The sequence below is a fragment of the Amphiura filiformis genome, unplaced genomic scaffold (genome assembly GCF_039555335.1).
Source record: "Amphiura filiformis unplaced genomic scaffold, Afil_fr2py scaffold_25, whole genome shotgun sequence".
Lineage (NCBI taxonomy): Eukaryota > Metazoa > Echinodermata > Ophiuroidea > Amphilepidida > Amphiuridae > Amphiura > Amphiura filiformis.
Window position 1 is genome coordinate 1,197,957 of NW_027305489.1, and position 24,610 is coordinate 1,222,566.

The 24,610-nt window shown below is 37.1% G+C and overlaps 1 protein-coding gene across 1 annotated transcript in view; it reads left to right on the forward strand.

The window, feature by feature from the left end:
• Positions 1-24,610, forward strand: part of LOC140143636 (probable ATP-dependent DNA helicase HFM1) — a 46,844-nt gene that overhangs the window by 8,927 nt on the left and 13,307 nt on the right. The window contains 11 exon segments of the mRNA XM_072165452.1: positions 1,925-2,057; positions 2,976-3,127; positions 4,891-4,971; positions 6,217-6,393; positions 15,193-15,239; positions 17,691-17,844; positions 18,801-18,933; positions 19,942-20,043; positions 20,733-20,926; positions 21,783-21,829; positions 23,855-24,036. Of these exon segments, the coding sequence (XP_072021553.1) occupies positions 1,925-2,057; positions 2,976-3,127; positions 4,891-4,971; positions 6,217-6,393; positions 15,193-15,239; positions 17,691-17,844; positions 18,801-18,933; positions 19,942-20,043; positions 20,733-20,926; positions 21,783-21,829; positions 23,855-24,036 (1,402 nt within the window).

Below are 24,610 nucleotides of genomic sequence, written 5' to 3' on the forward strand. Positions count from 1 at the left end.
TACTATAATATTTCATTGACTACATTGTGCTATCAGCAGTAGATAGCATTGTATGTCATTGACTACATTGCTATCAGCAGTAGATAGCATTGTATCTTATTGACTACATTTCTATCAGCAGTAGATAGTATACTATAATATTTCATTGACTACATTGCTATCAGCAGTAGATAGCATTGTATGTCATTGACTACATTGCTATCAGCAGTAGAAAGCATTGTATCTTATTGACTACATTGCTATCAGTAGTAGATAGCATTGTATCTTATTGACTACATTTCTATCAGCAGTAGATAGTATACTATAATATTTCATTGACTACATTGCTATCAGCAGTAGATAGCATTGTATGTCATTGACTACATTGCTATCAGCAGTAGATAGCATTGTATGTCATTGACTACATTGCTATCAGCAGTAGATAGCATTGTATCTTATTGACTACATTTCTATCAGCAGTAGATAGTATAGTATAATATTTCATTGAGTACATTGCTATCAGCAGTAGATAGCATTGTATGTCATTGACTACATTGCTATCAGCAGTAGAAAGCATTGTATCTTATTGACTACATTGCTATCAGTAGTAGATAGTATTGTATCTTATTGACTACATTTCTATCAGCAGTAGATAGTATACTATAATATTTCATTGACTACATTGCTATCAGCAGTAGATAGCATTGTATGTCATTGACTACATTGCTATCAGCAGTAGATAGCATTGTATCTTATTGACTACATTTCTATCAGCAGTAGATAGTATAGTATAATATTTCATTGAGTACATTGCTATCAGCAGTAGATAGCATTGTATGTCATTGACTACATTGCTATCAGCAGTAGAAAGCATTGTATCTTATTGACTACATTGCTATCAGTAGTAGATAGCATTGTATCTTATTGACTACATTTCTATCAGCAGTAGATAGTATACTATAATATTTCATTGACTACATTGCTATCAGCAGTAGATAGCATTGTATGTCATTGACTACATTGCTATCAGCAGTAGAAAGCATTGTATCTTATTGACTACATTGCTATCAGTAGTAGATAGCATTGTATCTTATTGACTACATTTCTATCAGCAGTAGATAGTATACTATAATATTTCATTGACTACATTGCTATCAGCAGTAGATAGCATTGTATGTCATTGACTACATTGCTATCAGCAGTAGAAAGCATTGTATCTTATTGACTACATTGCTATCAGTAGTAGATAGCATTGTATCTTATTGACTACATTTCTATCAGCAGTAGATAGCATTGTATCTTATTGACTACATTTCTATCAGCAGTAGATAGTATAGTATAATATTTCATTGACTACATTGCTATCAGCAGTAGATAGCATTGTATGTCATTGACTACATTGCTATCAGCAGTAGAAAGCATTGTATCTTATTGACTACATTGCTATCAGTAGTAGATAGCATTGTATCTTATTGACTACATTTCTATCAGCAGTAGATAGTATACTATAATATTTCATTGACTACATTGCTATCAGCAGTAGATAGCATTGTATGTCATTGACTACATTGCTATCAGCAGTAGATAGCATTGTATCTTATTGACTACATTTCTATCAGCAGTAGATAGTATAGTATAATATTTCATTGACTACATTGCTATCAGCAGTAGATAGCATACAAGTATCTTATTGACTACATTGCTATCAGTAGTAGATACCATTGTATCTTATCAACTACATTGCTATCATCAGCAGTAGATAGCATTGTATGTCATTGACTGCATTGCTATCAGCATTATATGGCATATTATAGTTATAGTGTGTCTGGTCTTAAATGTAATACAAACTTATATTTAGCATATTTTTCCATACCGGTACCACATTTGCAGCATAAGGGTTGTTGAGTATGTGTGTTTTTATTTGTGTTTATTTTTTAAACTGCAGGTATTATACAGTGACCGTCCTGTTGTTGTGTGTGCTCCAACTGGTGCAGGCAAAACAGTTGTGTTTGAGTTAGCCATCGTGAGGTTGTTGATAGCTTTGGGACAATCAGCATTCAACAGCAAAATTGTTTACAGTAAGTACTGGTCTTGTTTGTTTGTTTGTTTGTTTGTTTAGCTACAATCCCGGAAAAATGTGTTCGAACACCTACTCTTATTTCCATGTTCTTCTTACTGTAGTGCGCACGCTATACAAGTCACTGGAAACTAAGAATTATAATAGTGTTGTCACAATTTTCATCTTACGCATACCCCGTCCCCTTTCCCCAACAAACAATGTTGGGAGAAGATACGGTGAAGATGAGCATATTGGGCATGCCAACATTGTACGGGGGTAGAAGGAGGACCATTTCCAATAAGGCCTTTAAAGTGTTCGAACAATTATTTCTAAGATTTAGGTTGGTTCATAAGAGCAGAGATGCCAGTTTTCAGGTTTTAACCTGAAATCAGGTTTTTTGTGAGTCCAAATTCCCGCGTTTTTATTTATTTTCAGCCCGTTTTGGGGCTTTTGGCCTGCATAAACGTGCTTTTTCAGGTTTTTCAGGTTTTTTGAGTGAAACTGACTGGCATCTCTGTAAGAGACACATGCTTGAGTCTATGGAAATCCATGGTTTAGACCTATGCACAAAGCAAGTCAGATATCTGATAAAAAGCATGCTAGCCATTCATAGTTAAAAAAAGAAAAAAATAGAAGGAATTAGAAAGAAGCCACTTCCAAAGTCAATATGAAAAATTTGCTCTTTGCCCTTGAATGAAGAGTCACCATAGTATTTGTGCCCTGTATGTACAAACCAATAGGGATTTAAAGTAGGTGCCCCTTTGACAGAGGTGTGAAATGGGTAAGTGCAATAGAAGAAACAACCCTGAGATAGAGAATTACCAGGAGAAGCTTTCCATTTGGGAGAATTAGTTACTAGGGATGTTATTTTTTTCAGGTTTTGCACAATAGGTCTGTTTTTGTGTCACAAACATTTTTATTCATTTATCTATTTCAGTGGCACCTATCAAAGTGCTGTGCAGTCAACGCTGTCAAGAATGGAAAGAAAAGTTTGAACCATTAGGACTGAAATGTCAAGAGCTTACAGGAGACACTGATATTGATGACTACTTCTTGCTACAAACTGTCAACATTGTCTGTACTACACCTGTATGTATAATTAGCCATCAACATTTGTTTGTTTTCTCAGATGATAAGTTTGCAAACAGTCATTATATAGCCTAACATTACTGTAAAGTGTGCTGAGGCTTGTGGATCAACGTCTAGGCGTTGTGCCTGTGCATAGCGCACTATAAATCACTGCGCTTTTTTTTTTTTAATTCAAGAAAAAAAATCATGTTAGGCTTATAACAAACAAGTTTATTTCCCGTAGGCAGGGCACATTTATTTGGTAGCAATTTTACCACATTTCATTTTAGAAACCCAGAAAAAAAATTTCAAGCAAAAAATTGATTTTACTTTCATTGCCAGTTGGAACAAACTAAAGGATTAGGATTTAGCCATATTTCATTTGGTAAAACAGCATTGTATTTTTGTAATCCAAAAAAGAATATCAGTGCTGTATTTTTCTGGAATCAGGAGTAGTTATAGTCTCTCTGGAAGTCCATTCAGTATTTGAAATAAAATGAGCCCTTGTCAAAAAGCGCATGATAATCACTGTGTGCATGTCAATATGCTACCTTGTAGGCCTGAGCTCTGGGCCCGTAAAATGTTGTCAGCTAGACAGACTCAATGCTGACTTACAGTGATGTTGCCAGGGCGAGCTGGGGTAGAGGGCAATTCATTGGCAGGGGGAGCCGGGGTAGAGGGCAAATTGCCCTCTAGAGAATATTTTCTGGGATAAAATGGGGATGGCAAAGAGTAAAATGTCAAAAACGACAAACATTTGGCTTTGCCCTACTCCACACAAAATGGCTGGCTATGCTGCTGATGGCTTCAATATCATATCATATAATATGCCAATACCTGTTGTTGATTTGTGAGTCTGAAGTCTTTTAAATGTGTCATAAATGTGGAGCAGGGAGTGTGATATTACAATTTTGCACTTGAAAATTGTTTTGTTTGTTTGTTTGTTCTGATCCTTCCCAATGGGAAACTCAGCAGAAATAGACAAAGCTACATGAACGCCAAGCTGGTAAAACCAGTCAAATAAGGCCCTTTGCAATTAATTCTTAGTTTCCTGTTTCCCGCGCGCGTCCAAAGTAGAGAATTGTAAAATATTTAATTATTTTATTTTTATTTTGGATTTTCTCTTTTAAAATAACTTTTAATGACTTCCATTTGCTACTTTCTGACTTTGCTAAAAGTATCAACTATATTAATGATGAATAAACAAAGAACATAACTGTACCATTACTTATGTATGAAATCAAACATAGTTGTAAAATAATTAAATGCATGTTCCGCGATCAAAACAGGTTGATGTAGGATGCGACCACTTGTTTCAAAATAAAGAAAATAATAGATAATTAATAATTAAAAGTCGCCTCATCCCTTGTTTTCAACCATGAAACAGGAAACTAAGACTCAATTGTGAAGGGCCTAAGCAGATTTAACGATGTGTAGGATAATCAACCACATAGGTTCCCTACTTAGATGAAACTAATAATTTATTCTAGGTTTGTAGTTCCAGAAACAAGAAATTATTCCTTGTCTCAACTTAGACATAAGTCTTGCTGAGGGGTCATAGATTTCAAACCCACTGGCCCAAATGGCCCTTGAAGATTTTGACTTCATTCACACACTAACTTAGAGTCCAAAGTTTACCGTTTTCTAAAATCCACTTTCCGTACCTCCGATTCCGTGATTTTTTTTCCGTTTTCTGTAAAACGGAAAACTTCGGACTCTACACTAACTCCTTTACTTTTGTCTTCATGGCAAATATTTTCTGATATTATATTTTCTTTTAACAGGAGAAGTGGGACAGCATGACAAGGAAGTGGAGAGACAACAAATCTTTGGTGCAGTTGGTCAGGTTATTCCTTATAGATGAGGTATCTAATGGGGTCTAAAGTTAATTTTTTATTACTTCCGTGGTCCGGGTACGCGCTGGTGAATTGCGATCGTGTATCAAGGTCGCCTTCTACGCGCCGTGCCGATGACCAATGGGTCAACCGGCTTGTTGTCAAGTCCGTTGATCAGCCAATCAGCGTGATTGTTTATTTCTTCTGTGTGTACGCTCGTCTACGCATGGCGCACAGCTCGTGCCACGGAAGTAATAAAGAATTGACTTTTTTGGCATCACTTGCCAGGGGAGAACACATGGGAATCATAGAAACTTGAGCTTATCTACTGCCCATACCCTGTTTTCCCAACCAGTCAGAACCAACAATTTATTTTAAAGTCAAAAACATCAAATTTTTAGATTTTGTCCCCACCAAAATTTCGCCTTTTCTTCCGTAGCCCCTTCCTGGGGGAAAACATAGTGCTGTCAATGATGGGGTCATAGCTAACTATTTTTCTTCTATACAGGAAAAGAGTGAAAACTCTAGCTCAACCAATAAATTTATATATCATGCTCAATCCATCAAATTTTATATCACACTGGATATGGTGATAAGATATGGTGGCCTGATGTGCTGTATAGTTTTGTATCATGTTATTTGCATATTTATGAATATTAATAAGCTTATTTGCATATCTTGCATACTGTTTCATTAATCCACTCTGCAGCTGAAATGCAATAACTTATCAACTTCAAGTTCAAACTCGGTATTGTGATATTATATGGTGGCATGATGTGCTGTATAGTTTTGTGTCATGTTATTTGCATAGTTTATCGAAAAATGCCACTCTGAAGCTTATATGCAATTTTTCCCAATGACCTTCTAACTGGATAGGATGAGAGTAGAGTATGATCACCTCTTGTATTGTATAGTTTGTGTCATGCTATTTGCATATTTGTGATGCGATCAAGCAAAATAAGTCGGATGTTGGGAATACTGATTTTGAAATAATAGCCATTATAGTATTCAATTTTCTTTTTATTTTATTGTTTTAAGCAACACTAAAATGGTCATATCTCCAGAACCATACGTCTAATTATGATGGGATGTTCAGCAAAATGAAGCTCTGAAAATGGCCCATGCAATGAAATTGATAACCGGATCAATTGCATATCATTTGTATTTACAAACCTTTGTTATTTACAAGTTGTCTGGGGCCACCTTAATTATAAACCACATAATTTTAATTGCAATCTTTGACAGTTATTGCTCACCTTTTGCACCTGTGTATAGGTACATTCATTAAATGATGAGTGTAGAGGAGCCACAGTAGAGGCAGTAGTAAGCAGGATGAAGACAGTACAAGCCGCTGTAGACAGAGAGAAGAGCACCGTGTGTGATGTCACCAATCCAACCAATTCTATTCTCAGATTCATGGCAGTGTCTGCAACTATACCTAATATTGAAGATGTAAGTTGTGCTGTACCTATATACCATTTTTAACCCTGATGTGGCAGTGACGTCAATGCATTGAAGCAGATGTTTCGCGCGCACATCTATGTGGCATCTTTAAGCGCATGCGTGTGTACACTAGCACTTTGAGCAAACAGTAGCGATTTGAAGCTGCACTCAATGAAATGTACACTGATGTCCGACACTGCAGGGTGAAAAATGGTACAGAGGACTCTTCTTTACTTTCATTTATTGGATATCCATCCATACACCCCCCTATGGAAGACATGACCTTAATCTCGAACACAAGGAGTGTGAATTTCAAATGGGATTACATGAAAGGGTGATTCCATTTGAAATATACACCCCCTGTGTAGGAGATTAGGTCTTATCATACCACTAAGGGAAATATCAAAGAACACCGCTAACCTGATATATTTTTGTATCTAGTCAGTGAGTGCGTATTTTACGCTTTATATCTAGTCAGTGATAGCGTATTTACGCAAGCCCGATGCTGCGTGTACGGCGAGGTACGGCGATAAAGGCGATTCAGCGTAAACCGGTGCGTAAAATGCACGCAATCTGTAATACGCGGAACAGTCATCTATTTTTTGTAATGTTTTTCCTATTTAGCAGCAATTCAAATGTTTAAAAACGTAATTATTTCAATATTTAGAATGACTTAGTGGTATGATAAATTTGTTCGGCTTCACCCAGTATGACACTTCGCGCACGATAATTTCCCGTACCATACCTCCGCTTCACCTAATAACTAATAATGTCTTCCATAGGGCATATGTATATCGCCTGGAATAGCCCATAGTAATCACTGCATACTGATGAATAGCAGACAGCTATCAACTGTTTGTATCCACATCCATTTGCATTATTCTGCCTATAGAGGGTGATGTTAGGCCAAGAGGAATAATTTGTTGTGTTGCTCTATCCCAAAGAATTTACGAGGTGGGTTGGTAGTTTGGCAAATGTTTATTTCTTTGTCGATAAACATGGCAGTTATTTAGGGATCACACTCTAAAAATACCTATTCAAAAATGAATAGAATCTATTCAAATTTGAATAGGTAAACATGTACGCCGGGCACTTAAGAGAATCTATTCAAAATGAATAGAAAATTCTATTCAAATAAATGATCCAAATTCTATTCAAAAATGAAGAGGTCACTTGTCAGAAAATGAATAGTTTACTAGTTACAGTTGATTAGAATCCATTCAATTTATTTGAATCTATTTGACTAGAATCTGGTTAAAATTCTAGCAAGGGGGTGACACTAAATTCACGGTTGTTCTATTAGCAACGCAAAATCTATGAAAAATTCAGCTGGTTTACTAGCTAGAAAGTGAGGCCAGTTATCGATCCGTTATAGCTCGTTATGAATAATTCATGTTCGACCCCATGGATCATGTTAATTGAGTTTGGCAAATAACAACGTTGTTAGTTTTGCGAACTTTGCCTGTTCAATGAGAGTATAGCGCCCCCAATACATCTGGGCGCAAATCACGCTAAAACGATCCAGTTTAATGAAATGGCGGACGGGTATTCCCATCAGGCACCAGTGATATGTTTTTCAAAGAAAGTCTACTAATTTGATATGAAATGACATTTTGCAATAGCAAAGTCAAAATTATGACTTGCTGTCAATAATATGAAGGAAATATGTGACAGAGGCAAGGTGGGAAATACAAGTAGTATTTAAGGCCGTTACTACACCCATATATTGGTTTGATTGGTCTAAAAAATATTTTTTTCATTTATAGCTAGGCGATATATGCACGGATCATGTGAAATAAAAATAATTATGAAAAAACTTTGTAAAAGTGTGTCTTTTCACCCATTTGTCTTAAAGTTGACTGGTTGGTAAGGACGCTTATTTTTTAGCGATCCACTTTTTACGTCTGTGACAGGCGGCGTAGGAAGCGTAACGCAACACGTGACGTCGAGGGCTGGCGAAGATACACTGACAGCCCCATTCAAACCAAACTACACGGTTAGCAATTACAAATAGAAAATTATCATACTTGCAGTGGGGTACTTTTTTTTATTAATTGTCGTACCCCGACGGTTTTAAAGTAAGATAATTTTGCTTTGACACCACATAACAAATTTAGAATTCTTTGTGACGATTTCATGATTATGTGTTAAATCTAATGGCGACCTCAAAATTGGCGATATCGTTTCCATCACCGCCTGGTCTGTGATGTCAGCGGATGTCACTCTCCATAGGGATGGGCGATACCAGCTTTTGTCGATTGTCAATCTAGAGCAGTCAGGGGTGGCGGCGAATTTTTAGAAAAATAAAATTAAATTTAAAAAATGGTCATGGAGCGCGCTTGCGCGACATGAGGAGGTTGTCTGAGGAGGATGTTCCCCCCTCAGAAATAAGAAACTGGTGCAAAATGAAGATCTAATTGAAGCGATTTGGTGGACAATTTTGGCGCTATTACTCACGGCGTAAAATTTTAGTTTGGCGGCCGAATATTTGTGAAATGTGCGGTTCATGAAGTCTTTCTTGGACAAGTTTCCCTATTGTCGTAGGCCTTTAAATTGTTTTAAACATAAATCGGCGAAAGAAGAAGCGAAAATGGCCACTTGTATATCGATTACGCAGGGGAGTGTAAAATGAAGAAAATCATGAAGTGTTTTGGTGGACCATTTTGGTACTAGTGTGTAAAACTTTAGTTTGAAAAAGCCGCGAATTTGTTAAATGATGGTCCATGAAACCTTCCTTGGACAAGTTTTCCCTGTAAGCCTATACCGCAAATTGTGTTAACATAGGGCTTAAATTTGCAAATGTTGAAAGAAGAGCGAAAATGATCATATGTTTATCCACTACGCAAGGGTTAGTCTGAGGGGGATGTTCCCCCTGAGAAGTTTGAAAAATTTGCAAGATGAAGGTCGAATTGAAGCCATTCGATGCATTGTTTTTACACTACTATTTGAATCAATTGCTTTAAACAGAAAAAAGGGCCCGAACTCAATTTGCAAAACTTGAGATTGGCAATTTACTAAAGCATGCATAAATCGATGAAGTCGGTATGGAGTCCGTCTTAATACTGACTTTGGTGGCAAAATGTGAGGGGCCCTGCATATCGGCGGACCCGCAGTAATTTTCACATGCTTTTAGGACGAGGACCCGCCTTCAAGCAATACCGAAAATAATCGCAGGCCTATATAGGACCTACTTCCAATCGTCCCGACTGTGCGATTATTTAAACATCGGCCTACTCAATTACGTGCAATTTAGTTTCTCTCCTCCTTTCCTCCATTTTCTCTTCTCTTTTCTCCTTTCTTCCCTTCTCTCTCTTTTTTTTTTTTTTTTGTGGGGGGTTGGCCCGTCAGCCCCGAATCCGCGCTTAAATGAGTCAATGTGTATGTTGGGGGAGGGAGGGGGGTACTGAGGCCTACCACATTTAATAACGAACTTGCTTACTCTTTGTGGGATTTGAATCGCAAACACAGGTAATAATAAAAACAGTAGCAAACTTCACTTTACTAACAAGATACAACAACTTTACAACTTTCTTTTTAATTAATGAAACAAAGCTTATTTTTGACTCAGAGTTTAATTTTAAGATGCTAGCGAAGTCAATAACTTTGCACATTCTTCGGGTTCCTTTGTTTCCACTCTTGTTAAAAGAAGACATAAAACCTGATGATCAGCTGACTCTTTCTGTTGACAATTTAAGTTTAAAACATTATTAACACAATTTGTGTGTTGATTGTAAACAAAACCAATAGGCCTACAATTGGCTAGTTTCAAATCTTTCGTAACATATTTTAAACCGCGTTTTTGTACTGAAAATATTTTGTAAAAGATTTGCAATTACTTTGATTGGGATCGAACATTGCCACTTTACAATGCTCAAGGTCACCAAAACTCAGATGTGTGAAAAATCCTTTTGTTAAAAATTGTATGAAATCATCCCTCAGCGTAAACTAGTTTCTATACCGGGTACACTTCTAAATGTGAATGATACGGTAGGTAGCTGAAAAGTGTTTTGTGACGTTACATGTATACGTAGGCCTTCATTAGGAAAACAATTGTTATTTAAAGCACCGTAACATTTTTCAAAATCGGTATTTTTACCTAATTGTAATAAATATAACATAACAAACACACCCTGACATGTTTTATCGTGTAGGCCTACATGCCCCGCCAATACCCGCCATGATGTGCTGCTGAGTGCATATCCCATAGACAATCCATTGGATTATTCAAAACACTGTTAAATGTAGGCCTAGGCCTAGCGGTGGGCCTGGGCTGCGAGATCTGGATCTGGATCATTTATACTCCAATAAAAGCAGTGCTGCACCCGGGATTCTGCATCACACTAGCTCACACTAGAGTTGGAGATAGTCTAGACCTACCACACAATTTATTCGCTACCTGAAGTCGCTAATAGAGAATGAGAGATTAGAATATTTGTTTTCGATTTTCTAATATGTTTTTCAATACGTTCCATTGAATAATTCTTTAGGCCTATTCTGTCATGTCTGTAAAGTACGGTATCGTACGCATACCGGTATCATTTTATTCTCGGTATCGAGTATCGCGCAACCTTAGTCAAAGGTCAAAACCAATTATAAAAATATGGCGTTGATTTCGTCGGCTTATCTTCGAAGCGAGCAGTGATTTTATCAGTTCCAAGTTTCACACGGATTTTTCATCTTTTTCTCAAAGTGGAAGGAATACACACCCGCTACAGGTAAGTGACGAAAACCGTTACTACACATGAAGTTTTAGGGTGTGTCCAACAGTTTAATATTGAGGTTTTACCATTGTGAACATACCGATTCACATTATTATCGTGTTTTGTAAGCTTTGCTATTTTCTCAGAAAACTGAGCAAAAATTCACCTAATACTGAAAATTGACTGTTTTGACTGTTCTTTAATTTCAACCGTATCAAACCTGAAACAAATGTGCTGCCTTGTGAACACAAATTTTGCATATCATTGTCAACTGGAAGGGGAAAATAAGTTTAATTTCATTGATAACATGAAATTGATGCATATTTGTGTTTTCAAAGCTGTGCATAATTAATGCATTTCCAAAATAAAAAATATTTTGGTACTATTAGGGTCTGCCATTGCTGATAAATAAGTGTGTAAAGTAGATTCACGTCAGCAGTTCTGAAATTGCAAATATGATCAAAATTGTGATGGGGTCATCATGTACCTCTCTTTGGCTTGTACAATTAAAAGCATGTAAGCTACATTATTATCAATACCACCAATAGAACGAGAAGATTTGCCCCTTCATTTTGCATACCACTTTGACCAATTTTTTTTTCTCATTTCTTCACAAAATGCAAAAAACCCGCATAAAAAATGTGATGGGTGTAGTACCCCCTTAAGTTATAATAACATTTGATACCCGACCTGACCTTCCACCATGGCGCCATGATTAAGCCTTATGTATTTCTATTATGCTCTCAAGTAAAATAAAATACAAATCTGCACTGAGCAGACAATGTTACTTGGCTCCCAACATGAATTATTGATTTTATACGGAGGTAAAGAAATGCACAGTGTATATGCAGTGATGTGCAAGCATACTCCAAATATTTACGGTAAATCTGAATAGTGGTCACATGTTGCACATATCATGTGTTCGGGAAAACACGTGGCAACATTTAAGATTTCAGGCTTGTTTACTAGTTAATTGCCATTTGTACTCTTTATTATTTATCTTTGTTAATTAACATATATTTTAAATGCTGATAAATCGTGGTTGGCTGCCCATGATATCTGTTAAATTCAATGTTTTATGAATATAATGCTACCACGCAGAGGGGGTCACGCAGCAGAATTTCACATCACCTGACTTAGCTAGATTTCGAAGCTCTGCTCTTCAAATTCATGTAACTTTCAAAGTTTATACATTTAATATATTTAATATGATACTAATTTTTGTTATAACCAATTGGTACACGAAATATACTAGCTTATTGCCTATACAGAAAGGAGATTATCAGCTTTCACACAGCACATTGACATCGCCGGCATATGCCGCCATTCTCCGCCTGGATAACATGACTGTCGCCTCAATACGTCTGGGCAAGAAATTTAAATAACAATCCGCTATTTACATATCAATGCGGCCTCATGCTAATTAAAGCTGCCCCATCCAGGAGTTCATCTATGATTCCAGTCATGTTAATATGGGAAATGCGTCATCTCTTGTCCGCTTCACGCTAAGAGAGGAACACTATACGCAAGGATTATTAAATCAGGATGTGACACTTCGTAATTTGCATGTGTCCAATTCATATGTTAATAGCATATTGTTATTAAAATGATGGTCTGACCTGGCCAGAGGACGTTAATATAATAGACGTTTGATCAAGGGACAGAGTAGTTGCCGTTTGTATCGGCTACCGACGAAACATAATTATTATGCACATTCCGACCAGCTAGCTTTGCCAGGCAGAGTAGGCCATGACGCGTAGGCCTATGTGCCGATTGCCGAACGTACATTTTAAAGTATTTGCATAACTCTTTTGCATGAAACTGTAATTGTCATCTAAAACAGACAAACAAAAACAATATTATTTGAAGTTTTAATTTTTAAAAAATTACCCTATTTTACTACGGTAAATTAAGATGGCGGTAAATTACCATGTAAATTAAGCGGTAATTTACCGACTCACAACACTGACATGAATACAAGTTTTAGTATTATTTAATAATATTATTTCCTCTATCGTTTGATGTACAATGGTACAGGTGGGGGGGGGGGGGGGCAAAATAGTTTTGTACTTAATATGAGGGTGGGGTCATAACAGTTTTAGGTCCATTAACTTGTGAGACCGGGGGTCAACAAAGTTTTGGGTTCACGAAGAGGGATAGGGGGTTAAAAATATATTGTCCCCACCAAAGTATTTCTGAACACTCCTAAACTTAGTTGATTTTCAGCAAATGTTATTTTCAGTGAGTTTTGCTTTTATTCTGTGTTAAATTATGGCAAACGGAAACAATCAAAATATGATGTAGCAAGGAGACAAATACTATAATCGCTCCTGGGTGTCACCCATGCATACTTTTTGCATACCGGTAGGGGCCTATTGCCAATCACAAAGTTTGAAATTGTAATTGTTTAATGTAGGCTACTCCCTAACAGAATACGCTTATAGGCACCCTGGCTAAGTGACGATTTAAATCGGATTAACTACCATAACAATTATAGATGAATACAATTTTGACTATATCGCCCGCACTCACGGTCATGCAGTAGGACTTACCGATGCATTGAACCATAGATGTCAAAGAAATGCTAATCACTCATGCACCTGTAAGATTAGTCTCTTTGAAAAGAACGGTATTGTATTCAATCTATGATATGATTGAAGACAGGTACAGACGGCTTGACGTGAGCCTATGATTTTTTTTCTGGGGTCTTGTGGTGTACGCTGGTTATCATCGATGTTGAAGTGCCTATAATAGTTCAATGTAAGAAAATGAGCCAATAGACGTGATGAATAAAGATCGGATTTTTGGATTATTAGTGGCGGTATACAATTAAATGTCAAAATTACGGTGCTTTTCTACTTTTCAACAATAATTCATACTGGCAGGCTACACCAATAAGTGTATTAGTGCAGATTGATATTTTTCGGGATACTTTTCCACAGGGAGGAAGCACACGGCAAAAACTATTGCCGCGGGTGCCATTTTGGAAGGTCACGTGGATTTTTTGACTTCAAATACTCACTGTATTTCATATCTTATGCTTGTCGTATATTTCCTTTGTATTATCGATAGTTAGTCTCAATTTCGACATTACTATATCAACAAGACATTCCATTATCAAATTAAAAGACTTTCTTGCAGAAACAAATCACTGTGGCCTGATGGGATCATAGTAGTTGACCCACTTCCGCCCGGTCTAACCTTGCTTGGGGGCGCTTTTTACTATCTTCAACAGGTTCAGGGCAGGTTCGATTCGCTAAACTTACAACACCTTTATGTGGTGACCTCAATCACATGGGCTGAGTAAGAGTTGATGTGAATTATTCATAACCGATCGATACCTTGCCTCACTTTGTTGAGAGCAAGCCAACAAAATTTCCATAGGTTTGCGTGGCTAAATAAAAGCCGTGAATTTAGTGTCACCCCCCTGCTATACGACTCAACACTGTGGTGTTAAATAGCCATCGAGTGTATTTAATAGCATGGTGACACGTATTACAGAAATTATCTATAAAGTTACGGTCTTAAAAAAGGATGGCAGAAAATTATAATGTATTTGCTTGAAAATATAAAATCTATGGTGTTAAATAGCATTTGCCCTGTGTTCTTCACCCGTGGTTTTGTTTCCTATTATTTCAACTGAGATTCCAACGTACTTTTAAAACATAATGAACACAAAAATACAGATGCTAGATTAATATATCAATAAAAGTGGATTTCTTACTAGTGCCTATGTCCCCACCGTACTGTACAAATGTGTAATGGTGGCCGACCAAGAAGCAAAAGACCCTGGATACAGCAGCGTGCGTACTTTTGACCAATGAAATCCCTCATTATCGTTGGACGTCATTTTGATGAGTGTGTCGATTCAAAGTTTTCTGCGATGTTGATACTAAATCGCATCAAACGATATGATTCGATTTAAGAATGATAAGGGATCTATTCAAATTGATGAGTTTCTATTTTAAAAAAAATGAATAGACTTTATATTCAAAAAAATGAATAGGCTGTCATTAGAGTGCAGAACTGCGAATGCATCCCGAGGTCCCACCTGAAGGCTGTTTCTCTGGCTGCTGCTGTTTCTATTTTCATTTGTGATTTCTTTCAGGTTGCTGAATGGCTTGGAAAGGATGGGAGACCAGCAATCCATCACCAGTAAGTACCAATCAATGACTAATCAAGGAAAACAAATACTCCGGTGGAGGGGTGTACTCAGTACAAATGACCATACAGGGTATTTCAATAACCCCTTTTTCTAGGCCAATTTTGGTATATGGATACGACCTTTTTTTCAACATTTTCTTAATTTGTGTTAAATTTGGCCAAAAATTTTGATTGTTGGTATATCAATGGGTCCAAATTTCTTGAAAAATTGGTATATTGATGGGTCAACTTTCGAAATTCTCAACTGCTCACCCCTACCCAAACCAAACTTGAGTGCCCGGAATTGTGATTCTCATATAAAGCCAGTAAAAAATTGTTTGTTTGCCCCTAAGAGACAAAAATGTGGAGGGTCAGTAGTTCAATGAATTTAATTACGGTAGTACATTAAAATATACTTTACACAAATATTATTTCATATTCTAACAAATTTACTTGGATATGAAGACAAATAAGTTTTGATTTTTGTTTCAAAAACTTGCTGTTGTGATGTAGGCGTTAATAAACTACTTATGACATGTGAGCTATCTACCCCTGATGCAAACATTGATAAACTACTTGTAACATGTGAGCTATCTACACCTAATGTAGGCATTGGTAAACTACTTGTAACATGTGAGCTATCTACCCCTGATGTAGGCATTGATAAACTACTTGTAACATGTGAGCTATCTACCCCTGATGTAGGCATTGATAAACTACTTGTAACATGTGAGCTATCTACCCCTGATGTAGGCATTGGTAAACTACTTGTGACATGTGAGCTATCTACCTCTGATGTAGGCATTGATAAACTACTTGTGACATGTGAGCTATCTACCTCTGATGTAGGCATTGATAAACTACTTGTAACATGTGAGCTATCTACCTCTGATGTAGGCATTATTAAACTACTTGTAAAATGTGAGCTATCTACCCCTGATGTAGGCATTGATAAACTATGTGAGCTATCTACCCCTAATGTAGTCATTGATAAACTACTTGTAACATGTGCGCTATCTACCTGGTGTTTCGTATTTTAAGTTGATTGTAAGGTAGTACTGACATACTGTTGAGGGGAAAAAACATTGTGTTTTTTGGGTCGGTCGCAGAGGGCAAACAAACATTCTTTATTGGACTGAGTGTGTAAGGTGAGTCTAAAGAGTGTTCTTCCATCCATTTTATTCTGAGCATAGTCAGGCAGAAAATGAATGTCATATCACCATAGGCAGAACCCTGGTCATCATGTTGGTATATTCTGTCGGTCCAACATCCGGGCTATCTCTAGTCTCGGGCCCAAACTGCATGTGTTTGTTATGAACAACAGAAACCGGCTGTGAAGGAGGCTACATAGCAATGTTGTTGGAGTGACATTCAATTTTGGAAAAAACGACACTCGACCATGGAATTTAATTTTAAGTTTGTCAGTATATAAACGGCAAATCAAGTAAGTTTCTTCCACTCTGAAGACTTAGAAACGGTTGTTTGATTCCACTGACTATTGGAGATCGAAATTTACATAACACCAATGACAGAAATCATCAACAAAAATCGAATCAGGGACTTGTTTTCACTCGACCGTGAGTCGCATCATCAACCGGAAGTGACGTGACACGGACCGACAGAATAGATGTAGTACAGTTTTGTCCAAACACAGACAAATGGCCTTTCTATTTGTGTGTATAGGCCTTGCAGGCTTAGGTTAGCGTGCACAATTCAAATCTGCCACTGCAAAATCAACTATTATTCAACTTGAGAGGAGACAGAATATCGGTAGCAAATGCAACATGCAATTATAAAAGTGCTAGTATTCAAATTACACCTTTAATGATGGTAAAATTGGCATTCAGTCATGGCTGGTAAAGTAGTGTCAAAGTTGCCTTGTATTCAATTGGCAGAGAAGATATCACACACTTCCCACAATGCATTTCTTCCATTTCAATTTTCTGTACTGATTTGCTAGCTAGTGCAACATGGGTGGATAGTGACAAAAGGTACCTCAGTAAATAGAGCACATTCAGCTAACTTGCAAAATATGTTTTTCTTCACTATCGACACATGTTTAGCCAGTCTGTTCTCAAAGTGAAAAACAAATGGAGCATGTACAAAGTATAAATGGATGTATCATTTGATGAAATGAGGTGATGTATCATATGTTGCAAAGTATTATGGAAAGGGTATTAAGATATCTTCTCTGGTCAACTGGTTCAAATTTGGGCAAATATTACTGATACTGGAAGCTGTACAAACATGTATTATTATAAGACCAATCTACTGTAATGTTTTTGTGGACATTATCTCCATTCATCTGTTTCATAAAAAAAAGCTTGTTTAGAGGCACATATGCTTGCAGATGGAATTCTACTGTATCACAAAATAATGCTACATAAGCTTCTTGTGATTGTTTAGTGTGATATTGGCATACTAACTTTTAAGTTAAAACTTTTTTTGATATCATGTGAACAGAATGGATGATAGCTACAGACCAGTGAAGCTACGCAAAGTTGTCTTGGGTTTTGCATGTTCTGAAAACCAAAATGAATTCAGATTTGATTTATCATTGAACTACAAACTGAGTGGAGTGATACAGACATATTCTGATCAGAAGCCTACTTTAGTGGTAAGTGCCTGGTGTATGGTGTAGTAGCTAAGTGGATCTGAATCAGGAGGAAGGGGAGAGAGGGGGAAAACTGAGTGTTATGATACAGACATATTCTGATCAGAAGCCTACATTGTACTTTAGTGGTAAGTGCCTGGTATAGCTAAGTGGATGTGAATTAGGATGGAGGGGGAGAGAGGAGGGGGCAAACTGAGTGTAATGATACAGACATACTCTGATCAGAAGCCTACTTAGGTGGTAAGTGCCTGGTGTAGCTAAGTGGAGGTAAACGGGGGAGGGGGACAGGGGAGGAGGAGGGGCAAACTGAGTGAAGTAATACAGAAGTAATTCCGTCACTAAACAAACCGTCTGGTGACTACCCGTGAAATGACAATCGCTGATTGGTTAATGAATATCCAAATAAAACTGTTTTCAATTGACTATAGGACGTGACTTGTGTAAGTGACACTAAACATCATAGACCCCCCACTATTTGTATATACCACAAACACAAAATATACGCTAGCTTAGCAGCCACTGAGGCGCCAATCGTCTGATATCGCCTTTCATGTTAGCGACTCGAAGCGAGTACTCACATACGTTGTGTGGATTTATGTAACCGCATAGCTATCCATCATTCAACTGCTGCATGCGCTGAAACCCAGCGATGATTGAGAGCCAATCCTCAGTCTTAACATTTTATGATGATGATGATTGGCCAATCAGAAAAGATGTACTATGAGGTTGTCACCAGACGGTTTGTTCAGTGGCAAAGGAGCACAAATCGGCTGGGACCAAGAATAATGGAAGACATGACCTTAATCTTCCACACAGGAGGTGTAGATTTCAAATGGAGTCACCCATTCAGGAACTACATTTGAAATTCACACTCCATGTGTAGAGATTAAAGTCATGTCTTCCATAGGCGGTGTATGGATTTCCAGTGGAAAAGCCTGATTTTTTAATTTTTCCTTCAGTTTTGTGCAACTCGTAAGGGTGTTCAGCAGGCTGCAGGAATTCTGGTTAAAGAGGCTAGATTCATTCTCAATGCACAGCATAAGCAGAGGCTTCAGAAGTGTGCCAATATGCTCAGAGAATCAAAACTGAGAGGTAGGCATACATTTCTGATTAAAGTAGCTAAGATTTATTCTCAAAGCACAGCATAAGCAGAGGCTTCAGAAGTGTGCCAATATGCTCAGAGAATCAAAACTGAGAGGTAGGCATACATTTCTGGTTAAAGTAGCTAAGATTTATTCTCAAAGCACAGCATAAGCTGAGGCTTTAGAAGTGTGCCAATATGCTCAGAGAATCAAAACTGAGAGGTAGGCATAAATTTCTAGTTAAAGTAGCTAAGATTTATTCTCAAAGCACAGCATTTAAGCTGAGGCTTTAGAAGTGTGCCAATATGCTCAGAGAATCAAAACTGAGAGGTAGGCATAAATTTCTAGTTAAAGTAGCTAAGATTTATTCTCAAAGCACAGCATTTAAGCTGAGGCTTTAGAAGTGTGCCAATATGCTCAGAGAATCAAAACTGAGAGGTAGGCATAAATTTCTAGTTAAAGTAGCTAAGATTTATTCTCAAAGCACAGCATTTAAGCTGAGGCTTTAGAAGTGTGCCAACAATGCGGGCACATCGTCTGTGTTGTTTCGCATAGTAATCCATGTAGATGCACCGGACGCAGGTTGTTAAATAGTGATGAACAACGGTGAAACATGATTGAATTTGAAGCCCTTTCAATGACGAAAACAAGCTAAAAATCATCTAATTCACATGGTTATTTTTATGAGGAATGGCATAATGGTCATTGCCTCTCAACCTTACAAGAAGATTGGTGATTTCTGTTGATATCAGAAATAAAACACAGAATAAAACGGCAATGTTAATAATAGCCGCTACCCCCCAAAATACTTAATTCAACATGTAAGCATGTATGTACTAACACAGGTTCCAGGCATGATGGATTATACATGCTCACACTTAACATGTACGCATGGTGTGTTAACATATGCGACTGTAAAAGTGTGGACTCATCATGGATTAACATTGGTTGCCTCCTGAACAAAGGTTTAGGAAGAGTTGTTAAATACTAATTGAAAATGTATGTTTTATTTTATCAGATTTGATCATCCATGGTGTCGGATTCCATCATGCTGGACTTGACTTTCAGGATAGGAAAGCCGTTGAAGAGATCTTTATCAAAGGAGACCTACCTGTATTGAGTAAGAAATGAACAAAAGAAATAAGAGAAGGAAAGAGAAAGAAAGAAAGCAAGACAATTTGGGTGTAAGTTGTGCTGCAGCCTATAGTGGGCAGCACTGAAGTAAATACCATGTGTCCAAAGTTATTATAGTGTGTTGAGTGTAAATGAGTGTTTACGCAATCGCCTGCAACTTATTTACCTTTTACATGTTTTAGGGTAGCAAGAGGGGGGGGGAGAGTTCTCACAGGGGGGAAGCTGTCCCTCCTTGGCTATGCCACTGAAAATCCAGTGTGGTGTGAGACAAACCAGGTTAACAAGATCTTATTTCTTCACCCTTATTCCAAAAAAATACTAGCACTGATGTTTTTAGATTAAGAAAATATTCTCCTGTTTTGCCAAATAAAACATAGCTGAATCTCATACAAGTTGTGTGAAATCGCACTCTCAGCTCGATTTGTAATATTATGAGTTGCATAGGATGTTGTGTTGATGGCCATCTTGGATATGCGGGTATGAGATTACTTAATATACTAAAAATTATTCCTCCTTGTATACTAATAAATATTCCTCATGAGCAGCTTTGAAATTCACCTTCCCTGTACATATCCAAGATGGCTGCATTATTGCATCATGCAAACAGTAGGATTCAAAGAAATTCTAACTTACCGATAGGAGGTGTATAAAAGTCTTTCAAATTTTTTGTTTTAGTGGCAACCAGCACCCTAGCCATGGGTGTGAATCTACCAGCTCATCTCGTTATAATCAAATCAACCCAACATTATGTCGCCAGCAGTTACGCTGAGTATAGTGAGACACAGGTACTACAGATGATTGGTAGAGCTGGACGACCTCAATTTGATACTTCAGCTACAGCAGTCATCATGACAAAGAACAGCACTAAGGTAGGCCCAAATTCAGGTGGGGTACTCAAATAATGTTTTGGTAAATATGCACAGTCCAGATTTCAAAAATGTGGCTCCAGAAAATGTGGTTTCCTGAATTTAAAAAAAAGTGCCTTGTTTTGCCTTTTTGGTCAAAACTTTCTCAGAAATAAGCTAATTTGGGGATAGGCCTATTTGGAGGAAAATTTATCCAAAAAGTCTCTGGAACTTAAATGGGCTTCAATTGGAGATTCCAAAACAGAAAAATACCTTAAAAAGAAGGCTTTGAGGTGGCACTTATCTGCAAGGTTATGGCATGCCTGTCTTGACAACGTAATGTAAAGTTTTTAGAAAGAACCAAGTTTCATCCATCGGCGCATTGAGTTTTACACCTCGCCTATTGAGGTAGACTTCATATTAAGTTACAACTTAAAGGTCCTTACCCAATCAACAGCCTCATCCCCCATTTTCTTCATCAAAATTGAAATTTTGGTATCAGAAGAAAGCTCATAATTGTTCTCATTATCCATTTTTGTTTAGATGATATGAACAAAATTGTAGTGATTTGTGGTAACCACGCCTAAAGTTTATGACTGTATGTACTTCCTATGGGGCATTGTTATACACGTCTTTGCTTCACATATCAAAACCGCTGGAGCAATACAACTCTGAATTTGGAAACATTTTTTTAATGGTAGGCCCCATTTTAAACTTAAAAACAAAACATGAAAAATCGGACAAAGCCTCTTTAAAATCAGTATCAAATTTTGTTTCAGATATTTAACTATGATGCACCCTATATCTAGTTTAGGCCTATAATATGATTTTTAAACACAAGCTTAATAATATTTCTGTTTGAATATTTTTATCTCTGTAGAGAAAGTATGAATTGCTTCTTGGTGGAAAGGAGAATATAGAAAGCAGGTAAGGTTAACATGATAGTTAAAATGCTCCTTTTGAACTTATATTTTCAAAAAGAAAATGGTTTGGGAATCTAATCAATTTTCTACATTCAATAGTGAAAGTTCGAAAAAAATCCACCAGTTATTTTGCCTAGAAGCTCTTAACTTAGTAGTTGTCCTATTCCTCTAACATGTCTAACACAGTGCTAGTTACTGAGGTCACGCTTCAGTCAGAGAGATTTTGTGTGCGTAGTATAGGGAATGTTGCCGATAACTGCAGTTATGTTCTATCCGGGTGTTCTGTGTATTTAAAAATCATTCACAGTCATTTCATGCTATGCTGCAATTGCTTCACACGATACGGTGTGTTGCCGATATATCGATTACTTTTTGCCGCAACTCAACGAAACTCATCGTATTTCCAAGTTAAAATGTATTTAACTTTATTGCGATATATACCGCAATGCAGTATTTTGCAGTACGATGCAGTGCGGCAACGCACCACAAAGCAATTGTGGCGTAGTATGAACAGACCTTAAAGGCTTAATGTACGATTTCCTTCAAATTTTAAATTTGTCATTTTATACTCAAAATGCTGAAATAATACTAGACATAATGATCAGGAATGGTTTCTGTCCATTTTGAGCTGAAATAACGAGGTAACGTGAAAGAAACACTGCTTGTTATTTTGGCCGCTTAACACGCAGTTCTATGATGGACATAAAGTCATAATTTCTTGAATTATGACTTTATGTCGAACTTTGCTCTGTTTACCTACAAACACAACAAATTTGGCTGATTCCATTTAGGTGCAAGTTGTGACATGTATAAACATTACAGATATGCCAAAAAATCAGGTTTGAAAAAAATTAACCAAATTCATATTATAAGATCGTACATTATGACTTTAAGTCTTTTTTACCAGCACATGAATATTATTAGTTTGAATAAGGCTTTCCAAAAAGAGGGTTGTCTCAGATTTAATTTAACTACAAAACAAGTTGTTATTCATACTTACCCCCATCAAAACAAAATCACACAAAATCCCCGTATCTTGGGCAACAAATGCAACATGTTCAAATGTATGCACCCCTGGTAAATTCCTGGTGCTGCTACTGACAAGATCACAGTAAAACACTCCTTTGATCTTTAGCAATGTTTGGTTACAAACCAATTCTTCAATTCGTTCCCCCTTTGAAAGATTGGAATTGACCTTTTTGGTAAATCCCATAAATCCTTGCGTTAGACCCCAGATGTTGTCATTTGACATCATGCTGACTTACATACAATGCGCAGTAGCGATGTTCACTAAACAATGTGCGATCGGTGTTAAACAATGTGATCAGCGTGGCGTCCAATGTCGCTATTTGGGGTCTAACCGCAAGGAATTATTGGATTTACCAAAAAAGTCAATGCAAATTCTTATGAGTGTCAAAATGGTCCATTTTGTAGTGACAACTTGTACGTGCTATGGGAGGCTTATTCCTCCAGGGTCTATTTGGGGGCCCACTTATATTAATATTTCAACATCATATCAAATCAGTGTATTATTATAACCACTTTGGTCAGCTTGTAAAACTGAGAAAGGCCCCGCCATAACGGAGTGCAATTCCGCCCCTATGGTAGTCATTTGTATTTCTACCTGTTGTTAATATTTGAATGTTTTAGTGTAGTACTTTTGAATGTGCAATATGTGTATTTTTAAGTGTTTGCTGGTGGATGAAATGAACTTTAGATCAACATTTAAATTGTGATGGTCACTACAAAATGCCTGGAAGTGAGATCAAAATAGTCTGGCTATTCTCATAATAACATGATTTATTACCCCCCATTTAACAATCATTACATGCAATTTTTTTTTTTGACCTCAAGTTACAAAGTACGAATATTTCTACCCAAACTATGCAACGGTCAATCTATGAATGTACATATCTATTTGGTTTTTTTTTTAAATATGATCTGATAGTTAGGTTGTCCAAGATCCAAGTGCTGGCTCATAGCGTTAGGCCTACAGTCTGATTTGGACTTTCTGTTTTCTTCATTTCAGCTTGCATAATCATCTGATAGAGTATCTGAATGCAGAGGTTGTACTCCATACCATCAATGATATATCAATAGCGATAGAATGGCTCAAATCAACCTTCTTATTTGTACGCATCATGAAGAATTCTCCTCACTATGGAATACCAGTTGGACTGTCTGATGAGGAGCTAGAAAAGAGACTACAAGGTTCTTGTTTTTTGTCTTTGAATACAAGGCTTATAACACTTTTTTTTTCTGAAAACGGAGACATAAAATGCAACAAACACACATTGCACCACATGTGCTGTGAATGAATAATTCCTATTCATTCCATTTCTGACATATGAAAAAATGTCACAACATAATGAAACCGGGCTGTTGTTTAGTTTGTTTTGATGTATGTATGTGCAAAAAAATAAATCCGTTCTCCCTGTTGCTCATGTGGTAAAGGCGAGGCAGATGAACCATGATAAAAAAGACCTTGTTACAGTTGGTCCGCTCAGGGTAATGAGTCCAATTATTGGATACACTTGCCTGTCCTGTAAAAACATGGACCAGGTATCTAAAGTGACCACCTTCACCAGACCAGGTCACTTGTGCCTGGCCGAAGTTTCATCAGCGTTATCTCCTAGATTTCACCTCATACTTAGATATGCTTGACATAAAAATGGGGTTAAAGCCATATTATAACATTTGCTGAGAAGAACGCCCTCAAAAAAAATTTAATTCAGGTTTTTACACGATTCTAATGTACTTTAGTAAACAAAGATTCTCTGCAAAA